Source organism: Pogoniulus pusillus, chromosome 22 (assembly GCF_015220805.1).
Source record: "Pogoniulus pusillus isolate bPogPus1 chromosome 22, bPogPus1.pri, whole genome shotgun sequence".
Lineage (NCBI taxonomy): Eukaryota > Metazoa > Chordata > Aves > Piciformes > Lybiidae > Pogoniulus > Pogoniulus pusillus.
The window spans coordinates 12,911,024-12,934,013 of NC_087285.1; the positions used below are offsets into that span (position 1 = coordinate 12,911,024).

The 22,990-nt window shown below is 42.0% G+C and overlaps 1 protein-coding gene across 4 annotated transcripts in view; it reads right to left on the bottom strand.

The window, feature by feature from the left end:
* Positions 1-9,566: 9,566 nt before the first annotated feature.
* HTR4 (5-hydroxytryptamine receptor 4) overlaps positions 9,567-22,990 on the bottom strand; it is a 120,557-nt gene continuing 107,133 nt past the window's right edge. The window contains exons 7-8 of one of the 4 annotated variants that reach the window (XR_010306413.1): positions 15,817-15,993; positions 12,333-12,417 (exon numbers count right to left, since the gene is read on the bottom strand). Coding sequence is in view for 1 of the 4 variants with exons in the window: in XM_064161786.1 (XP_064017856.1) it covers positions 12,330-12,417 (88 nt within the window). In the remaining 3 variants the exon portion in view is untranslated. Of the gene's footprint in view, positions 12,418-15,816; positions 16,010-22,990 lie in introns of all 4 variants that reach the window. The other 3 variants (XR_010306412.1, XM_064161786.1, XR_010306414.1) reach the window with 3 other exon arrangements.

Consider the following 22,990-nt stretch of genomic DNA (forward strand, 5'->3'; position numbering starts at 1 on the left):
TCTTTGTGTCTTGTGTTTATTTTTCAAAAGAGGGAATTACTCTACAGCTATCACAGAGAAGGTCAAAAGAAGAGAAAAAGCAGGAAAGTTGGTAACCTGTGGTATTTTCTACACTTGATTAAAAATTTGGGGGGAGGGGAGGGAGGAGAGAAGCTTCCACATCTAGCATGTTTGAAACAAGATCTATTCTAAAGCACTTTGTGCCATTGGATTTTATTATGGTAGTGTGTTGTAATACGTTAAAAAATTGCTGTTAATTGTTAGTTCCACTCTTTTAATGTAAATCTGCACATACTAGCTGGCTGAAGGCTGAATTTTCTCTTAAGACAGGCTGAAAGAGGGATGTGTGATTGCTTAGTTACACTGTGTCAGTACAGGATCTATCTGATTCAACCAGTGAGCTTTCAGGCTGATTCATGCTCACTTGTGAATGCAGATTTTCTGTATGGCCAGTAATGCTGCTGCTCCTTGCCCTTAAATATTTATTTTTATTGTCTATAGAAAATGTCTCTGGGTGCCACAGTATTCACAGATATTTTGTGTGTGTCCAGAATTTGCAAGTCCAGTATGAAGATAGAAAAATGCACAAGTTAGTACTAAAGTTAGCTGGCTTGTGTACCATTAGTAATGTGCTCTGTGGGGGGGTGGGAGGCCTTGTAAAGGCTAATTTGCTGTGCTGTTAAGTGTCTGCATGCCCACCCAGCTGTGACTGCACAAACACACCTTTAGATGTGCCTGATCTGTCCTTCATGCTTTTTTAAAGCTGCAGTGTTGCCAGCCCAACAAATGGCAGTCTACTGACTTGTTGTGGTAAAAGCTGTAGAGCAGATTAGGTCATGTCTTTACACAATTTTGCACAACATTGTTAATGATTTTGAGTCTTTGAACCTCAGTATAAGTGTGACTAATGGGAACTTCTGTGGCATTTAGCCCTGTAAAACTGAAGCAGCAAAACTGTTTAATGCAGGATAAAACATTAGTTTTCTCTGCATTTGTCCTTTTGTAGAAATTCCTGAGGTAATGTGGAACTAGAAAAGCATTAGATAGGAGGAAGAGAATGATGCCTAATGGAAGCAGGAAGAGATTTGGTACTGCAGCATTTTTTTCACATATTTTCTCTCCTCTGACTGGAGGTGGAGTTATAAATACCAGATGATGATGTGAATGCTGTTAAATTCGCTTCAATGCAGGATCAAAGGTAATGGTTTAGTTCTAACAAATATATTTAACAGTAGATAATATATTCAGTGATGTTCAGACAAAATGTAAATGTGACCCTTGGTAGAATGTTTCAAATAATCTGAGTCATGGATTTGCTAAATGTTTACCATTTTAATACAGCATGCACAGGGAAATGTTACTGTGTGCTGAGAATATTGTACCAGACCTCCATCTGGTATCACTAACTTTAGCCTTTTAAAGAAGTATTTATACAAATAATGCACTTATTTATATTCAATATTTCTTTCTGTAAGCAGCTGAACCTTACAGTAGTTTTAACTTCTTAAACATCAGACCCATTTTACATGTAGCAGTAATGAAGTGACTGAATTTGTTGTGTCCATGTCATGAGAGATGTGGGTGATAGAGAGCATATTGCAATTGTATCTGGGATCTGGCAAGAAACCTGTTTTTATCTAAAGCTGAGGAAAGGAGCAAAGCAGGTGAAAGAAATTATTTTCCTGCTCAACCTTCATAACTTTAAAAAAATAATCATTGTGAGTAAATTAATCATATATTTTGTGTGAGCAGGAGCAGTGTACAAACTTAGTGCTTGCCCCTTCTCTGGCTTTGGTGGTCTGCTCATGGCAGGTATACAGTTGGAACTCCATCAGCTGCCCCTTTATGAGCTGTCTTAGTTTTAAGAGCTGGCAATGTCTTGATTTGGTTTCCACCATGAAGAACAAAAAGTTGGAGGTGCCCTTTGAGTTTCTGATTTCTTCTGTGGATCCTTGAGTTGCTGCACTAGAGGAATGTGCATTTGACATCAGCCTGACCTTTACAGCAGAGCAAAGTTGCTGGTGAGGTATTACTGCGATTTTTTTTCTCTTGAAGCAAGGTCACTACAGCAAACAGCTATCTGCAAGGTCAAGGTATAATGGGCATGGTTTTTATTCACGTACTCTTCATGTGCTGGGCAATACACTCTAGCATTCTCAGGAAAGTATCACACAGTATCATCAGGGTTGGAAGAGACCTCACAGATCATCAAGTCCAACCCTTTACCACAGAGCTCAAGGCTGGACCATGGCACCAAGTGACTTCTTTGCAGGACCTGCAGCCTGACTGCGTGGATTTGAGCTGTCTGCTTTGCGTGTTTAAGATCGTTTGTCTAAGGCAGCTGAAATAGTTGAGCTGGTTTCAGGCTGCTGGTCACTGCGGCGTGGATTCGCAGCTCATCGTTACTTGCTTGACTGACAACCGCTGGCCTCGAGCGACGGAGCCTGAGGTTCCCTAAGCGGGCGGCAGGGGGCGCTGCCCGCCAAGGCTGCCTGCGCAGGACGCAGCGCGGCAGCGCCTCTCGCCCATCTCTGCTCCCTCAGCCCGGCCGCCGCCTGCCGCCCCAGGGCCGGACCTGGGAGGAACTGGCGGCTGCCTGGGGTCACCTCGGTGGGTCGAGTGCGGTGTGTAAACTGGCTTTGCCACGCTACATTGTCTTTGCGTTAAGTGAGCCCCTGCTTTAATCCAGGTTCTTGGAAGGCAGGTTCACGTGCAAAGGCTCTTTCAGGAGAACTTTCTATATAATGCAGCACCTCTTGCAAAGTTTTAGATGCTTTAGTTTTGTTAAATTTTGGCATACATTTTTTTGACCATTTAGAGGAAACTAAGGCTGACAATGAAGCCATTGTGATCAGGAATTGTCTTCTTGTTTTTAACTTTAAATGGATCTTCTTGTCTAAACACACACCCCCCCCCCCACCCCCCGAAGCACTTCTAATTTCTTTGCTAGATGCAAGTCATTTTCACGCCATGGAATCATAACCTCTTCTTGAGCTAAGAGCAGCTGATATAAATAGAAACGTATTTATTAGGGCTTCAGGTAAACCAAGTAGAAATCAATTTCTTCCTTTTGTCTGGTGCTTAAGCAACTTGATTCTCAGAGGTCACAAAAGGTACAATAGACCATAGTTAGGCATTTAAAAATATTGTGTATTGTACCATGCTAAATCTCTTGCATGCCACTGAAGGTTTTAACAATCTCTAAAGAAAGCTTGATGTAGTATGTAGAAAAGGTGATGCTTCATTTAATTTTTCAAATTCCTATGTGTGTCTCCAAAAGATCCTATATACCATTGGGAAAGCTGTCACCGCATTTACAGAAGCAGATAAGGAGGTACTAGGCTTGATGAATTCTGGTTTGCAGCTTCTAGGTTTAAGGGGTCTTTTGTGTCTGAGCTTCCCCTGATTCTCCATTCTGTTTCTCTTTAGGGCAGTCTGTTATTCAATTGCCCTGTCAAATCCTGGAGGGCAAGAAAGGGTAGCTGTTTAAACTTTCCTCAGCAAGTAGCCCAAATACCTTCTATCGTGAGTATATGACAGGCTTCCTTCTCTGACACCTCTTGGTGTGTAAGAGCAGGCTGCTGTCACTGCAGATGAGATGGCTGAGTGATGTAGCTGTTCATCTTTCCACAACAAAGAAAAACTCCAGCTGGGGCTTTTAGCTTTACTGTGCCCATGTGCGGCAGCTTTGGAATCAACTATGAAATACATTTGCAGCCCACTTAACAAACAGGGATATTTGCATCTGCATATCAAAGCAAGTTGTTTGCTGGAGTTCAAAGACAGCTTTGCAAACGTTAGATCTGATAGGTGAGGAAAATGTCAAAGTAAACTCTGATATGATTGTGTAATTTCTGTCCCCTGCTTCCTTCGTGTACTTTGCATGCGTGTTGCTTCAGGGAAGTAATTGAACAAGAAGGATTATCTTCCCTAGGTTGACTCTAACTTGAACAGTTCTTGCTCAACAATACACTTTTTGGGTGAGCTATTCCTTAGTTTGCCTATAGTGCAGATGCACGAGTCTCCTTTTAGTCAGTGAAGAGAAAGAAGTGCTGAAGGCACATATGTTGGCTCTCCACTAACTGGAACTGCGATGACTTGTGCCACTGCAGGTAAGTGCTTAAACTGCTTTGTTGCAGCTCTTGCTGAAAGAGGATGTAGTGATCATGAGTAAGTTGGTCAAGCACCTGAGCAATGTCATCTAAATAGAGAGCTCACAAGGTAATTATGGCGGAAAGTATGCTTGAGATGTGAGCACTGTGGAGAGAGGAACACAAAGCATCAGCTCTTGGAAATGGGTGTTGTGCCAGTTGTTGCTTTTTTCTCTGACCAAAATGAAAATCCATGTTTGGATTCTGTAAAGAAAAGGATTTTGATGTTTGAGGAAAAGCTGTAAGGAATTGATGGAGATACTCTCTCTTTACTCTCTTAAATTTTCCGTTTGGAAAAGCCTGGCTTCATCCCAGAAGAAAACCTTTAGCTGGGAGCTTTCAGCACAATTACTTTTTTTTTTTTTTTGAAGGGCTTAATTTATGAAGATCCACAGCAACCCCAATCTGAGGATGAGCTACTTGAGATCTGTTTCTGTGAAGCAACATGCTTGCAGAACAGTAATTTCTGAGAAAATATTCAGCCTCGAGACCTGATGTGCCATTAAAGAAAATGTCTCTGCGTCTGTAGGAAGTACGGAACAAAAGCAGAAGTGGAGAGCAGATCAACAGACCTGTAAAGGGCATATGACAAGTAGTACATTGGAAATCTGATGTAGAAGAGTGAGGTGGCAGGGTTTATTTGCTGCATAAAGCTATGCTCTCTGGACAAGCTGCCCTGCGGACATGAGTCTGAGGGCAATTATGAGAACACATGAGTCCCACTTTGGCTGCTGCTCTTTGCAGAGGGGGAGGACAGGGAGCTTCTGTTAGGATTAATTAGATGAGAGCCACACTTCTGCCACAAAAACTTGGAGCAACATTTTCATTCAGTTTTCAAAATATTAAATCATGTTTCTTGGTGGTCTCTGATGGCTGTAACTGAGGCAGAATTCTGCTTGAGAGTGTTTCCCAATGTGGTTAAGCTCCTTATCCACCTCTCAATCTCTTCCTTCTCTAGGAGTGAAGAGACAGAAATTAGACATTTTACATTAGACATGTTACATTTGTATTCTGACTTTGCTGCACTCCTCTTTCCAACTCATTAGATGGGCAAGGAGGAGAGCAAGCAAGTAGAGGTTATCAGTTTAAACATGCCTGGTCTAGCAAAGGGCAAAAAAATCTGGCATTTTGAAATGAGAAATGAGTTGTGCTTTCAGGTGAGACTGTCCACAGGGAGCTGTGCTGGCAGCACAGAGCTCAGTGTAGGCTCTCACGGGTAGATAACTCCTCTTCTTGGCTGCTCTAAGCTTATGCAAGAGGGGCACAGATGTTCGTAGCTTGAATTTCTACATGAAGATTATTACCACTGATCATCTAAGTACTGCCACTGAGGATTTTAAGAGTGGTAGCAAGTGAAGTAACTTTGAAAGAGAATATTGACCAAGTATAATAATGGGGCACAGTCTTGGTAACTAGTATGGAGTAAATGCATCCATGTTAATCCAAGTCGTCAAAGTAACCCCTGAATTAATAGTTGTTTAGTTGCTGGCAGTAATAACTGTAGTAATGCTCTAGACTCTCCTTTGTGTTTTCTGGGGTTTACACCTAGAGGGATGTCCTTGACTATGTTTGAATTTAGAGATAAGTGATATGAAGATGACCAATGATGTGGTTTGACAGCCCTTTCAGATACTCATTATATCAAGAGCCCTGTTTGGTGAGTGGGATTCAGCTGTCAGGAATATGAAAACAGATTAGTTACTGAGGCTGTTGGAAGAGGATTTACTTCTGATACTCTTTCTGGATCATTGCCTCCCTGAAGCACACCCCTTGGCGGCTGGGGGTTCTCATTTGAAGCAATCCCTAATCTTGACTTGGAATAAAACTTCAAAGAAGTGAAGGGTGCTCCTGAGGAAGGAAATAAATTTCCCTCTTATCCTGGAAGACCGAGAAGATCCCTTCACAATATGTCTTGGTGAGTATAGACCTTGGCAGTACAGCTGTTGTATAAGGCACATCAGCTAGCATTACACTGCCTCTCTTTTGGGTTTCAGGAAAGGTATTTAGAGGTTTTCTGGATTCTTTTTGAAGAAGTCATTTCAGGAACTTAAGGAGTTCAATGGAAATAATTTGAAAATTACAGAATTCTGTAAGTTGTCAAATAACATATGCTAAAATAATGCTAAGCTCATCTGCTAAATCCTTTAAGTAATAATCATATACTTGACAGAAAATCTACTAGATTTCCTAACAACATAGGCAATTTGAGTTCATTTTAACAGCAAGTAGTAGAACTCAAAATATTGGGTAAATTCTATCTGTTTGTTTGTTTCTTTGTTCATTTGTTCTTCTAAGGCGAGAAAATACCTGTTGATAAACACAGAATGTTAAGGATTGGAAGGAACCCTGAAAGATCATCTAGACCAACCCCACCTTCTTAGAGCAGGACCACCAATATGTGATTATTTTGGATTCAGAAAGATTTAAGCTATACAAAAATCGAAAGAAATAAAAGCTTTTTTTATTGAGCTCATATTAGGAAAAATAACCCAAACAGATGAATTGCTTTTTGGCATGATAGTACTCAGGAAATCTAATGCAGAGAAAAAGACTGGATCCTGAATTACTGAAAGATTTACAGTTGACAGTTTCAGAATGAAAATGCTTTCCTTGGCTTTAGCATTTACAAAGATGGGTGAGGAATACTCTTCAGAATGACTCAGAGTCTGCTGCATGCAGGCCTCCTGCTCCAAGAAACCATTATTTTACTGTCATGGTTATGGATTTTGATCTATGCCAGGAATTAAATGGGCACAATTTGGACCAAATTGGTTAGTTCTGTTGCACGCTATTAAGTCGTGCTGACGCCAATAAATACCTTAAATACCTTTTTGATTCTTCTACATCTTTGCTGAGCAGAGCCATTTCAAAAGTGTATTTCATTCTAAAAGCTACAGTCCTTTGGTCAAGCGGTCTTTAGGTTGGAAGTATTTGTTAGTAATACCTGAGCAAAGTCTTTTCAGATGTATAAAAGCATTTAAGTACAACTAATACAATGTTACTGATTATTCATAGGGCTCTCAGTTCCATTTAGGGGACACTAGGAGAAAGTAGGGTAAAATAAAAGCCATTTTGAAGTGTCCCTAAGTCAAAGGCATGATTAGTATCATATAGTCCTCTCAGCTCTCATATTCAGGTTCCAGTGGTTAACTTACACGTTTCTGATGTATTTCCAATGTATCTTTTGTTACAACAGACTTATGAAACACCAGAGCATGCAAAAAGGAAGAGACTCTCTGGGGCCATGGCGTCACACTGCTCAGCATCAGACCTGCCTGAATAATGATTCTCATTGCTCACGTGAGTCCACATTAACTGCACTCACTGTGCAAGCTAAACTAGCATTCCAGTGACCCTTGAACCTTGGGCTCCTTCAGGTAGATGTACTAGGCCAAGGTGTGGGCTGCTGTGATTAAAAGTAAATCATAACCAGAAAGTAATTAAGCTTATTAATATGGCATTGCCTCTGCAAGCAAGTGGTGTTTGTACATGCCCCACATTGTATTTGTGACTAGAAATGTGCAGAGAACAGAGCACTGAGAGAAGTTTTCAGTGTGCTGAGTTAGTTTGTTTCCACTCAAGTCCCACAAGTGCATACTCTGCTTGGCCTCTTTGAGGAGTAGTCTTCTGTGTTGAGGTCAGGGGGATGTTAGCCTTCAAACAAGTTGCACATGGAAAATGTAGACTGGAGCCATGTGGGTGAGAAGGGATTCTCACACACCTCTATAAACATCCCTCAGCTCCAACACTGTCAGTGACTCTCTCAGCTCTGCTCCTACACTGCAACTGGAGTGCAGACACAAAGGCAGTGTACTGCAGTCATGCAAATGGAAGCTATTATCTTCATTTCTAAGCTACTGTGATCAATGTTTTTATTTTTTACTGTACTTAGGCATCAGATTCTGTAGTAGAAGTAGTTCACATATTACATTCCTGGGAATGAAAAGGGTTCTGAGAATCAATATTGAGATAATTTCTCTAATTGTTCTGCTGAGATGCTATTTATCTTTTTTTCATTGCCATCTCCAAGACTGAAAACTGAAAATACATTCAGTGTTGAAAGAACTGTGAGAGATAAATGTGGAAGGGACATATGCCCATGAGAATGCATCTGCATGGTGTTTATGAGTGTGACCTGGTAGTCCACTTGGGCTCCAGCCATATCTCCATACATCTCACTAAGCAACACAGCTGTTGATGCCTCAAGCACATTTACAGAGCATGTGCCATCCAGTTATTGCTTCACTTCCCTCCATTCTTGCTCATCAGCTAAAGTGTAGGGCCTCTCCTGCACCACTCCTTGTATCTTCTGTTCTGTGAGCACAGCTTCCCATTGGTGATGTGTTTATTATGTCTCCGAATTCTGCTTTGCAGCAGATAGTTTCTATCTGAGTAAAATGAATGTCAGAGACATGAAAAGCTGCTCAGTAGTAGGTCTCATCTCATGGTGGTGTGTACCCTGACACTGTCAAGGGTCCACTTACAGTCAGGTGGCCTGCAGTTTTAATGTTAGGCTAAGTTTCCAGTTTGCCTTTGGAAGTGGTCAACCTGTTGCTCTGCTTCCCTTTTTCAGCACAAGTAACCTCAGTGCATCTTTGGATTTGCTTGTCTGGGCACGTATACTGCTATCAAATGTCATGCAAGTTCTCAGAAATCCTTCTGGAGCCTAGAAAAGTACAGAAATATGAAATACAACTGTGTTGATAGCTCAGCTTCCTGAAGGCAGTTTAGCAAAGGCCCAAGTAGCCAATTTCTTATTAGCTAGCTGTTCTGCTAGTGTTTTACCTCTGGCAAGGAAAAGTGTTATTAGTTGTAATCCAAAAAAAAACCAGCTACAGCAGGCAACATGCTTAACACTTCTGAGACTTATTGCATGCAAAAAAATGTGTTCCCAGGCCATAAATGTGGTGGTGTGACAATGTGCTGATTATTAGTAGTATATTTATATGAAGAAAGAAATGTATGGTTGTTAGAGTGAGTCTGGGAGAGATGGTGGGAGAGAGATGGAAAGGAAGAAAAAAGCATCCTTTTTCAGTCACATTCACTGGGAAACTCGGGGAAGAAGAGCTCTGCAAAATGATATCTCACTCTCCATTTGCAAAGGTCTGTCCTGAACATAATGGCACCACCATCTCTCACTGCAGACAGTGAACAATGAGGTGGATGCACTACAGCTATGGGAGAAAGAGGGCTTGGTAACAACCAAAGCAAAACTGCAGAGGGAAGGTGAATGTGGTGCAGGAGGCAGGGTTGTTCTGCTAGATTAACATGAGGGACGTGTGTTATAACCCAAGAGCTCATCAGCAATGGGGCCAATTCTCCCTCACTGGTATAGCTGTTTGAGTATATTGCAAGGCAGAAGGAAGGTATTGGTTAGTAGCACCAGGTGAAAGCAGTACAAGTAATGAGCAGGAGTTTACTGTAATGTACACAGAGAATCTTTTATTTTCAGAAACAGCCAATGCATTACACATTATTGATCACAGGCAAAGACTCTGACAGCACTAGCCAAAATGGTCAAGGGGAAGGTGAACTCAGAGGCTACAGGAGCACCTCCTTTTAGCAAAGGCAGACAAGTACAGGTCCTTTCCATAAGACAGCTTCTTTTCCATAGAAATTCCAACATTATTGATGATGGACAGTATTGTTTGCTGGGTTCACAGAAGCATTGCTGGGATTATTGATTATTAGGAAGGGGCTGCCAGGTGGTTCATGACAGGCTTAATAAGTCCAATGAGCAATTACAGATGACTCAGAACATGGACATTTTGTGTTTGGCATTTCATTCAAATATAGCTTGGGATTGGAGCTTTTTTATCCAGTCTGAGCTGTTGACCATTTTGCCTACTGAGCTACTGATCCCACTGATAGAGCCTTTTGAACATTGCCCATAAGTAAAATTAAGTCTGAAGAAGTTAATTATAAATTAAGAAAAGAAATATTACCAAAGCACCTAAAACTATAGGAGAAAAACACTTCAAGGACAACAGCAGAAGCAAAGAACATCACCACTGTAGCAATCCCATGCTTCTGGCTCCATTATCTTCCATAACGCCTGGAAGTTTCACACCAATATTTTGATGTCTTTTAGTAGGGATAGAGAAAAAACTTCTCTAGGATTTCTTTAAGAAATTTAATACTTTAGGTGAAACCAAAGCATCCTGTTCTGTAGTCTTGCATACCCAAATCTGGACCCAACCCCACAGAGGTGTAAATCAGAACTGAAGCAGCCCTGGATGGATTCTTTTCCCACTTTCAATAATGGCCTTTTTTCTTACATCCACTGCTCTGTTTTCATTTTAACAGTAGAGCTGAACTAATAACAAGTTCGTTTGGAAACACAGCCCTGTGAAAACAGATCATTGCTGAGCTGTGCCTAATGATGAACCAGGAATTGGCTCAAGCTCTCTCAGCCTCTCATTTCACACAGTTCGTGTTCTTTCCATCATCACCTATCACCACAAATACCAATACTTTGTGTTTTTCTTACTGCTAGCAATTTTCTACACTGGCTTCTTCAAATTAGGGCTGTTTCTGCCCAGTGTCCTTTTGAACCCTAAAGGAAAATGATGTGAAGCTTCATCAGTGGCTTTTATGTGGAATAAGTATTTTAAGAAGTCAGACTCCATGGCAAGGAAGCTGATTGTTCTTATCATGCACAACTGTTTTTTTCCCCTACTGAGCAACACTTTTGTTTGTTCAAAGCAGGATTTGTTTGTTTGTTTTCAGTAAATACCTGTCACATAGCAACAGAAATATTACTAAATAATAATACATAGAATGTTAAGCTCCTGAGTCTAGAAGCTTTTAATGAAAAAGAAACACATTCCTGATTAAAAAATAATAAATAATGTCACATTTTCTTTTTTACATTAAAAATATCTGTACATGTACAATATCACAAAGGATAGTTTTATTTCCTAGGCTCAGGGTGGCATCTCTGGGTTAGATCTTCATCTAAAAAGGGTAGAGGCTTGTAGTCTTGATCCTGCATATTGCCCACTGCATGAAAACTATTTTCCCAGCATTGCGGAGTCTACAGCCTTTGCCTACCCTTTCCATGCAAACATGGAAGTAGGTCACAAGGAACATCTCAACATCTACATGCAGGAAGTAGCTATAAGGACCAAGATCTGTGCATACGGGGATAGTTGAAAGTCTTGAAACTTCTTGCCTGAACTGGAAGAGAACAGAAAGAAATAGAAAAATAAAGATGGAAAATGTCTGTAGAAGTCTGTCTTCCTAATGCAGCTAGGAAAGAGTTTTAGATGGTGTGTTTTTTAAGATGGCACTTAGTGATCTGTTAGACTGACTCTGTCTCTTAGCCAACCTTTCTTCTTGGTACGAAAGCCCAAAGTTTGCTTAGATCAGGACAGCACTGGGAGTTGAGGGCCACATCCTGTCCCTTGGCCTCTGAGTGGCAGAGGATGGCCACTGTCTTTTCGCAGTTGGGTTGAATTGAAGCAGCACTTGCAGGTCTCTGTAGGTCCCACTCCTGCTTGTCAGGCACTATGTACACCCTATGAGTCTTCTACCAATGAACTTGGCCAGGAAAGACAATAAAAGCATTTACAAAGAAAGCTCTGCAGGGTAGGGTGAATCAGCAGTTCATGCTGACCTTTCACAGCAACTAATCAAAGTGCAAAGAGCTCCTCCTCTGTCGCTAATGCAAACGCAATGCCGTTTCTCTCCTGACAGCATCCCATCACCTATCAGCAGGATTTTGTTCAGACAAGGCAGACATTTAGTCTTGTGCCATGTTAGGGCTTTAGCCAGAACTTGTAATCTTTCAGACAATGATGCCATGGGACAGAGAAGTGACTCATAGACAGATGGCAGCTGGACAAGAATAATGGAAGTCCCTGCACTGGGTGGTTTGTATCTGTGTCTCCTTACATTGGTAGAAGTCAGCTCACTCCTGGAGTAAGAGTTCTGATGCAGCCACAGCCCAGCTGTCCTTAACAGATACAGGAAAGTCCCCTCAGCTGTTCTGCTCATGTACATTCCCATGCCCCCATCAATCTACACATGTACAGCTGGACGTCCATGTGAAGTCAGTGCAGGAGGTGTACCATGTCAGTGCAGATGAAAGAGTTTTCAAAAAGTCCTGCTGTCCTTTGGAGTATCCTAGAAGGAATCTGCTCCTTCAGCTGAGCCATTCATCTTCTAGGATCATGACTAAAAACATGACTCTTGGGATTCTGGGTCATTGTGGATGGGAAGCTTCTCATGTTCCTGATGATGCCCGTTACGTAAAACAGTGTACCTTGGAGTGGAGAAACAAAGATGTGTTAGTGCAAGTTAAAAAGACAAGCTTATATAAAATGAATTCTTGAAAAGCCCCAAGTATGTCTTAAGACAGGGTGTCTTCCAAATATTCAGATCCCACATTAAGTAAATGTGAAGCCCTACTTTGCTCCATGACAGGAAACCAAATTTTCAGTTTGATGCAGTCAAAGCAGTCCCTGACAACCAGGGAACTGTTGGCATTTATGTAGCTAAAGTGTGGCTGGTAATGAGAGGACGCTGCACCAAAGAACTGAGAATCATCTGTGGATGGACTAAGCTGAAGGCACTTCAGTTAATGTCTTCAGTGCAAGCATTTGAAGTATCACTTGAGACTGGCTTGGGAAGTGGATGCTGTTTGAGATGAAACCAAGGTGAACATTTCAAGGCATTTTCACTTCCAAAATAAAGCATTCTTTGTCTGTTGCAAAGTTTGGTTTAGTGCCAGTTCTAGTGTGTCTTATCAAACCAGTGCTGCTCAGGTATCCTTTGGAGATAACACATAATTTATGTACCATTTTTCCAGGCTTTGGGTTACCCACAGAATAGCAGAATTCAGTTGTAAAGATTTCCACATTGTCTTACATTGTGCCTCAGCTACCAGCTCATTTCCTGCTGCTTGTCTCTCTGAGCAGAACTGTTGATTTAGTTTGCTAATGACATGCAGCTCTTTTCCTTAGGTGGTGTACAAGGATTAGCAGGAATAAGCAGATCTGAGATGCTAGGAGAAATGTTGGCTAACTAGAGTAAACCTGATTTAGCACATCTTTCTAGAATTTCAAATCTAATCACTCTTGTTTGTGACCCCCCTGAAGGGTACAGAGCAATCCAGACATCTTGCTGTGGCAGTCTGTTTGATTTAAACTAAAGCTGAACCAAACATTCCTTCAAGTAGGTCTAAAAGGTGCAAAATGAACTGCAAAACATATTTTTCCCAGTCTAAATGCACACTGGGGAAATCAGGTCTCTCTTAAGGCTTTCCTCTCCTAAGCCTTTAGAGACATAAGTGGATGTGCATGAGCAGATTGAGTGCAGTAAGTCTGTAGATGACACTAAATTGAGTGGGAGTGTTGAATTGCTCCAAGGTTGGGAGTGTTGAATTGCTCCAAGGTAGGGAGTCTCTGCAGAGGTGTGGTAGTTTGAGGAATCCTAAATCCCCCTTAAACAAAACTATAGGGACAGAGGCCCATCCCAGGGGATGGACTGGCTCATCCCAGGATATTCTAGTACTGTATCACAGCTGGACTTGATCTCTCCCCCTTCTCTTCCCTGCTTCTCCTGATTCCCACTTCTCCGAGCAGTGCGCTCTTACCTCATGGCTCATGGGGGTGCAGGCAGGGAGTTGAGCCACTGAGGCCTTGTAGGCCCCAGCTGGGGAGGGTGGTTTTGGCCTACCCTTAGGCCGACTGAGGGCCGAAGGGGTGGAGGATTCTAGAAGGCCAGTTTGGGTCTAGTGAGTCTTGCACTTATTCTCCCTGATTGCCTTTGTACCTATGATCTTGTAAACAGATTTTCTCTTTAAACTTCCAAACAGTGTGCAGTATCCTCATTCTTACTCCTGAAAGGGATAAGAGTTGATTCTGTTCTCCAGAACTGGCTAAGCTTGTGGCCCAAACTGGGACAAGAGGGATATGGATGGGCTGGATGGATAGGGTGAGCTCAGTTGTATGAGGTTTAACCAGGCCAAGTGCCAGGTCCTGCACTTGGGTCACAGCAACCTTATGGGGAAGAGTGGCTGGAAAGCTGCCCAGGAGAAAAGGACCTAGGGGTGTTTGTTGACAGCCAGCTGAACGTGAGCTAACAGCGTACTCAGGTGGCCAAGAAGGGCAACAGCATCCTGGCCTGGATCAGGATTATGTGGCTAGAAGGAGCAGGCAAGTAACAGTGCCTCTGTACTCAGCACTGGTGAGGCCACAGCTCGAATGCGGTGTTCAGGTTTGGGCCTCTCACTACAAGAAGGGCATTGAGGTGCTGGAATTGGGTCCAGAGAAAGGTGATGAGACTGGTGAAGAGCCTGGAGAACAAGTCTTGTGAGGAGCAGCTGAGGGAACCAGAGGTGTTTAATCTGGAGAAGAGGAGGCTGAGGGGAGACCTTGTTGCTCTCTACAGCTACCTGAGAGGAGGTTGTAGTGGGGGTGGGGGTTGGTCTCTTCTCCCTAGGAACAAGGGGTAGAATGTGAAGAAATGGTCTTAATTTGCACCAGGAGATGTTTATATTGGATATTAGGGAAAGAATCTTTACTGACTGAGTGGTCAGGCACTGGAACAGGCTGCCCAGGGAGGTGGTGCAGTCACCATCCTTAGAGGTGTTCAAGAAATGTGTGGACATGGCACTTGGGGACAGGGCTTCATGGCCACAGTGGTGTTAGGTGGACAGTTGGACTTGATCTTTGAGGTCTTTTCCAACTGAAACAATTCTATGATTCTATGTATTATTTTTCTTTGTAGCAAACATCCAAGGCATACCTGAAATGTCCACATCATAGAAAAGATTAAGAAGGAAAAAAAAAAACAACTAAGAAAAAGGAAGAATTTCTCCTGCTGTTAGCAGAGGGGAAAAAAAACCCCAAACATTGTCAGCCTCAGGATTTGTTTGAATATCAATCTTCGGAAAAAAGATCAGAAACTCCTCTTTGCCTACATATTCAAAAACTTATACTATGACATCAGTTTACTTGGCATTATTAATCTGGATGCATTTCTTCACTCCTTGGGACTTAGGCTCCTCGTTAAGGTGTTTACAATGATACTGAAATGTCTACATCTAAATATTCTGTGAACGCTGTAGCCATTAGTTCCAGCAGATCAGCCAAGGATTCAAAATAAAAGCCAGGGCATAAACTTCACTGCTTGTCAGATTTTGCCCTGGGGAGTATTCCTGGAGGAATTTACCCTCTAATATACTACTAGATGCTGCTTTGCAGCATGGTCAGGCTTGGTTTCCTTAATGCAGGTCACTGTATGTGCAGGTATATCCATCAAACATACTCCCTTAGTTCTCTGTCACCTGAAATCGGGATCATACATTTAAAAAAAAATCTGTGCTAGGTCTACCAACAAGATACAGACTCGATGTGAGGAACAAGACATTTTGCATCTAACACTGAACAGACACTCCAATTAGATGAGCATGAAGCATACAGATCAGAATGTACTTTTAACTTTATATCCCAAGTCAGACATGGCACATTGTGTGAGACCATCCACCAAAGAGACCTCTAGCATGGCAAAGTCTCTGCTACAAATGGTGATACAGAGGATGAGGGCTAGGAGACCGCCTTGCTCTGTGAACAAGGCAAACACAGTTCAGGACTTGCTCAGAAGCACAACAGACAGGCACTGAAAGCTGACTTGGTACAGGATATCCAAAGAGCCAAACCTTTCTTCTTCTTCTGCAGTAGTCAGAAAACAGTTGTGCAAGATCGTCAATTTAGGAGGTGATGCTGTTTGTTACAAAGATGCATTTAAGCTAAACAGAAGTCATTAAGGTGTCCCAGGATCTCTTGTGGCTGTCTGAAGCCTCTGGCAGTTAGCTCAACACTTCCAGCTGTTTACCCTGTGGGGAAAGAGGACTGTAGGAGAGGAGGAAAGCATTGGCATGCAGGGTGCAAAAGCTGCAGTGCAGGAGTGATGGCTCTGGTAGTGGCACATCATACCTAAAAATCTTACCAACAGCTCCAGGAAGCTGTTGAAGGACTGAGGTTTTGTGCTCCCAGGACTGTTTGCACATGTTGTAGTTTCTCCCTTAGAGGAAAGTTCATAGCTACCTGCCTGTTAGAGGGCACCAATTCAGTGGTGGACGAAAGAGAGGATTATAGCAGCCCTGCTTTTTTTTTTACACCACCAGATCTTAACTGATCTGCTGTTCTTAAAATACAATCAATTTTTCAGGCATCAGTATCTATAGGAAGCAAGTTTCAGAGAGAAAGCACAGGTGCACCTGAAACTCATTTTTGCCTCACTTACAGGAACACCTAATGTGCCTCAGCTCTCACCCAGCTGAGAAGCCAACCACTGTGGGATTTATCTTATGGACCACTGGAAGAAAACAGCACTCAGACCCTGCATGTGTGGGCTGAATGTTTCAAGAGAAATTTATCAAGTAGGCTCAAGTAATGAATACATTTGAGGAAGCTATAATATGTGAGCAGGAAAAAAATAAATTGAAAGGCTTAAATGCATTAAATAAATTATCTGCAGCAAATTAGTTGCTTGGCTTTCCGGCCTGTAATGAGCTCCTTCCATGGGATTTGTATACGCTGGCACATTAAGCTACTAAGCTCAATTACAAGTAGCATCACTGGCTGCCTCTGCCCTCTGCATCCAACTCCTCCCAGAACTGGGGGCATTTCACCTGGCAGCTTTAGTCAGATCATAAACACCACCACACCAGCGGTAAAGCCCAATAATGAAAAGACTTTCCCACCTGTAAAGGGAGCCTGCCGCAGGCTATTCGCAAACTTGCCAAATGGTACTTTAATTGTGATGATGACCAATTTGGAGATAATTGCTTCTGCATCTCCTGCTGTTTCTGACAGTCCAATGGACTCTCTAATTAACTACTTGGATTAGCTTGCAGCACAGCAGAGGGGAGCTGTGTGTTTTTACCCTCTGTAAGCCCACAACCAGAACAAGGAGCTCCAGTATTATTCTGGGAACGTGGCAAGAGCCAGGGAGAAAACACCCACTTGTACAATTTATTAAAGAAACAAAACAAACAAAAGTTGGTCTTTGGCCTTCCCACCCATAATGAAAAGCAGTCACTGTTTTCGCAGAGCCTGAGGTCCCTGCTTAGTCCTCTCCTTGCACTCAGCTCTGTCCCTCAGGATCATTCTTGTCTTGCTAAAAAGCAGAAAGCAGTAAGCAATGTACTTCTGGAGCAGAGCTTCTGACTCTGAACACAAAAGCTGACTGCATCTATTTCCTTGGCAGAGCATGACCCAAGAGGAATGGAAGCAGTGCCGTGTTGGTGTGTGTGCCACCCCTCCATCAGAGCTCACAGCCATCAGTCCAGTTTCCAAAAGGGAGCCTCTGTCTGGAGATGATGCCTGGAGTTCTTTGGACAGCAAGGAATGGACAGGAATAAGAAGGTATCTGCTTTCTCCCAAAAAATGTCTCCTCCTACCAACACTTCATGTTTGCAGTATCTGTGGAGAACTGGCTACACATACTCAGACAGCTTCTCTGTACCAGCAGAAGTGCCTGGGAAGCACAGTTGCAGTTCTGCAGCTGTTTTACCCATTAATTACTCCCCTGTGTTTTATCTGTAGTCCTTGCTTTGAACACTTATATTCATCCTTCTTCTCTAAGCTGTCTGGAAAGTGGAGTTCATCAGCCTGCAGTCAGTTAATCCTGGTGGCTGCTGTGAAGGGCAAGAGGTCCCTTGCAGGTACAGAAACTCTGCAAGGGTTTGGATCACATTAGTACCTACTGCTCGTTAATAACAACCTGACAAAGAGAGGCCAAAGAGTGCCTTTCCCAGTTACAACTGAATCACTGTCAGGCTAAGGGACTTCTGTGGCAGCATCTCCTGCACTTTCCAAAACCTCTGAACAAACACTGGGTTTAGTGCTCCCTCGACAGCCTCTGTCCTTTCAACTCTGTCAGGAGAAATAATTTCACTTAAAGGGTCACAATAATAGAAGAGAAACAAAAATGAGTGAAAACTCACAAGTCTCCAAGCACCATGAATCTTTCAGCAGGGTTAAAGGCAGATTAATGGGGGAAACCACAGCCATGCTAAACGCACTGTAGGTGCACAGCTGTCTTTGCTCTCTGTTTAATAATCCTTTTTCAGTACACCTGTTTACATTATTAATTGCTTCGATTTTTGAACTGGCAGAAGGTGGTTCCTGTCATGCTGACATTCACTGGAGACTTAGGTGAAGTTCTGTAGCTGTCCTTGGACTGGGTTGGGAAGAGTTTGCTTTTTTGTGAGGCTTATTTAGAGATGCTAACTCTGCTCCCCAGGAGTTTTGCCACCTAAATCCACTCTACCTCTGCTCAGAAAGCTGTCACCAGGTAGAGAAGCTTTCACACACCGAGAAGTCAATGTTGCTGCAGAAGAAGGTGGGTGTTTATGTATGTCTGGTACTGCCAGGATAGCTCAAGTCTCAGCTGATACACAAATGGCTGCAAAATCTGTGGAAGTTTAGACATGAACTATACTAAAAGCTAATAAGCACCAAGTTTCATTGTATTTGTAAATCTTTTTTAGTAATCTTTATGTTACAAATGCAGAATAGTTACTGCCAAAGTTTCTAAATACCTCATAGTAATGCAAAACTAGAAGGTAAAGCCTTGCATGAATTTCTTTGAAATAAGTGCTGTTCTTAGTTGTTCACATTAAATTGATTGGCTGAAACAGTGACCTTACAGATGTGGCAGCCTGTGAGGGTCCCTTAATGACCTCACACTGACACAGTTCAGGAAAATATCCCCTAAGTGAAATGAAACTCTGATTCTCAGATGTCTCTCTACTTGAATTTGGACTTTCTTGCATGTAGCTCATAATTAAACTGATGGAGAGAACTCAGAGTTAGGCAAAGAGCAAGTTTTAACTGTGGTATTCTATAAAATTTGAAATAATAAGGAAATAAATCTTCAGATTTTCTTAGCATTGAAAGTTTTTTTGTGCCAGTTTCTATGAACTTCTCTTTTAAAAAATATTTAAAAGCAATAATTCTGTAAAAATTACAAGTAAAAGTTTTCATTTCAAGGCATTGTAATTCCTCATTGGTTGGGGGGAAGCATAATTTCTTTTTTCTTCCAACTGGTTACATTCCAAGTGAAAGATTTCAAATTAAACTAAGCATTACATTTCACTAAATCACAAATTCTGAAAAGTCTAAATCTATTTGTGATCTCCTGGCAGCAGCACAGGCTAATTTAGTTTTCAACTCAGAGATTTCTTAAGTTGGAGTGGATGTTTAACAGAGGTCAGAGCAGCTGAGAAACATGCAATTATAAAGACTTACTAGGTCAAAAATAATGAGTTTCAAGCTAAAATCAGAGTGGTATAGAAAATGCTTTTTCCCAGTCTCCAAAAGTTTTTACAGTTTCAAATATTTACCTTGTTTCTGCTCTGGATCAAGTCTGCAACTTCTCAGGAGACAGAAAAGAGAAAAAAAATGAAAAGGGAGGGAAGAAAGACTCTAATTCATGTTCAAGGCCTTTTTCTGCCTTTTATCAAGGTGATAGATCTAACCACAGTGGTACTGCCAATTTTGTGCTGCCTGTTTCTCGTTTTCTCCTTTTCCCAGTTGTTGATTGTCAGTGCTCTAAGTGAAACATTTCAAAATACTGTTCTTCTTTATATGCAACAAGAAACTCCCTCCAGGACCCCCTAAAACTTAACAATAACAACTTCTAGTACAGCAAATTTGCATCTTTGAAGGCTGTGACAGTTGTTGCAGAGGCAACCCAGAAAGCATGAATATTTCTGGTTCTTCTTTGTGAACTCAGCTTTTCCACTGCTCTTCCATTCCTCCCACTTTTGGTTCTGCTCAGACAGACAGAAGAGAGTCCTGTACTTCTGCATCTCATTCTACTTTATTTCCTCTGAGTTTTGTCTGCAAAACTCCAATGACCCCACAGTCATGCCAAAATTGCTTTTGTGTGGAAGAGGAAATCTTTCAGTCACAAGCAAGCTATAAACTACATTTCTAGGCACTTAGTTGCAGCATAGTCCTCTGAGTACCCACTGAGTAGAGATCTGCCACAAGTGGCATCTTGAGGTACCCTGGGTACAACATACACACAATGAGATGTCAAGGCCAAGAATCAGAACCTAGATAATGGCCAGAAGTGAAGAAACACAGATTCCTTCAAGCTTAACAAAGAAACTTTGACACACTGTCTCTGCATTCATCCATGGTCAGACCAGATCCTGAAGTCTGCATATGAAAATACTCAAGAGGCAGGAGATCTCAGACACAAAATGCTGTGAAGAATTGTCTTCAGATACATCACCTGCCTTGCAAGGTTGTAAAGCTGGTGCAATAAGATGTCCAAGAAGAAAAGCAAACAGGTGATGATTGCTCACATTTACACCACAAAACCTCCTGTTATTTGCAGGAGCACCCAGTAAAGACTTACTGGATCTAGAGGAAGACAAGATGTTGCTATATAAGATGTTATAAGCTGTGGAGCTTTACCTTTTTCTTGACAGAGAATCTCATTTTTAATAATAGAATTTACCATTCTACCATTTTAATAATAGAATCTACTCTGATACCTACAGGACTAGACCACAGAAAGCCTTTGCACATAGGTAGAAGCTGGCTGGAGCCACATTTTAAGTGGAACTAGGTTTCTAAGTTGAATAAAGAACTGAAACTTCTGTAAGGTTTGAAAGCTGTGTTGGTCCACAGTTTATCTTTCCCTGCATTTTCCTTCCACAACTGCAAAACTTGGGTGACTTTGCACCCAGAATGTATACAGTGCTTTTATTGGAACGTCACACTCAATGTAGTGTCCATTTCTCAAAGCTCCCTTTCTTTCAGATGGACTTAGAGGGAAAGAATAAATAACTTTCTTCAATATCAAATTGGGATTACAGTTAACAATCACTTGGCAGAGCAGAGTAGGTTATTTTAATGAACATATCATTCTGAAATAAGCTTTCCACCATCTGTTCAGTCCCATAATTACAAACGCAAACAACATAATTCATAAATGCACTATAAAAGAGAGGGAAAGAGATAACAGCTTAAGATGACTCTTAGTTATTCCAGACAGTGAGGCATCTGCCTACTTCATCCTGTTTCAGGAGTAGGTAGAAAACAGTCTTTTAATTCTGTATTTTATAGCAGTCACTAAGTCGCAGTAAATGATTGTCTGGAGATGATGGAGATGATGTTAAGCACAGGATGATTTCTGGTTGGCATTATTTGGTCATGTCTATGGTGGAAGCACCCAAGAAAGATAATCAGAGACTGTCCTGAATCTTAGTGGTGCAGGAATAAACTTGAAGCAGTGCTACAGGCTGGGGACAGAGTGTCTGGAGAGCAGCCAGGCAGAGAGGGACCGGGGGGTACTGGTAGATAGTAGGCTGAACATGAGCCAGCAGTGTGCCCAGGTGGCCAAGAAGGCCAATGGCATCCTGGCCTGTATCAGGAATAGTGTGACCAGCAGGAGCAGGAAAGTCATTCTGCCCCTGTACTCAGTAGTGGCTAGTCAACACGTTGAATACTGTGTCCAGTTCTGGGCCCCTCAATTTAAGAAAGATGTTGAGGTGCTTGAACATGTCGAAAGAAGGGCAACAAGGCTGGTGAGGGGGCTAGAGCACAGCCCTGTGAGGAGCAGCTGAGGGAGCTGAGGCTGTTCAGCCTGGCAAAGAGGAGACTCAGGGGAGACCTTATTGCTCTCTACAACCACTTGGAAAGGAGGTTGTAGCCAGGTGAGGGTTGGTCTCTTCTCCCAGGCACTCAGTGACTGAACAAGAGTACACAGTCTCAACCTGCACCAGGGCAGGTTCAGGCTGGATGTTAGGAAGAAGTTCTTCACAGATATAGTGTTTGGCATTGGAATGGGCTGCCCCAGGGAGGTGTGGAATCACCATCCCTGGAGATGTTTAAGAGGAACCTGGATGAGGCACTTAGTGACATGGTTTAGTTAATTAGAAGGGCTAGGTGATAGGTTGGACTCGATGATCTTAGAGGGCTTCTCCAACCTGTTTAATCCTGTGATTCTGTGATTCAGAACAGCAGGAAAGGGCCTGTGGCATTGGAGTGCTAAGGGTAAAAAATCTCAATGGTATTGTCTCCTTAGAAAGATGCTTTTGACATTTTGGCAGACTGGGAAATCTCAGGAAGAAGTTAGAAAATTGAGAAGACTGCAAGTGTAAAATCCAAGAATTTTTAGATTTTGCTATTTGTGACATGTTTCATTTTGAAAGAGGCAAAAATAAGCTTAAAATTTTAAATACAAAATACATCCAAACGAGATGTGAACAAAATGTGGTTTTCTGTTGAAAACTATGAATGCACATAATGTGAATTCAATGTGTTTCTGTTGTTTGATTTTAACACAGATGCACATTTAACTTTTGAGAGGCTGGTGCAGAATTGCCCCATTCTCACAACTGCCATGTTCACAGACTCCATAAAATTAAAAGCTTTCTAGGAACTCTGTAATTTCAGGGCTGAATGACTCATGCTTCCAGTCACTACAGTGAACTTCCACATTTGGCCATCAGGAGAAAAATCATTGTAACAGGACAAGAAGAATATCCTCTCCCTTCTCAACACAGTTCCTGGGGCAAAGTGGAGCTGGAAATTACAAGCTCATTCTGTCTTCTTGTTGATGTGTATCAATGCTGCAGAACAATGTAAGTCAATTCAATATTCAATGCTGCAAAGCCAGCAGAATATCCAGTGCTTGTAGGAGTAATAGCTCCTGTTGTTTCTCTGTGGGTTTCTTGTATCTTCCTGTTTCTGAGACGAGCAAGGTTCTTAGATCTCCTAGCATTAAGGTGTAAGCTTATTGCATAACATCCTTGTGCTACATCTGATTGACCTGCAATCCAGAGTGCTATTAAAGGTGGTTTACTA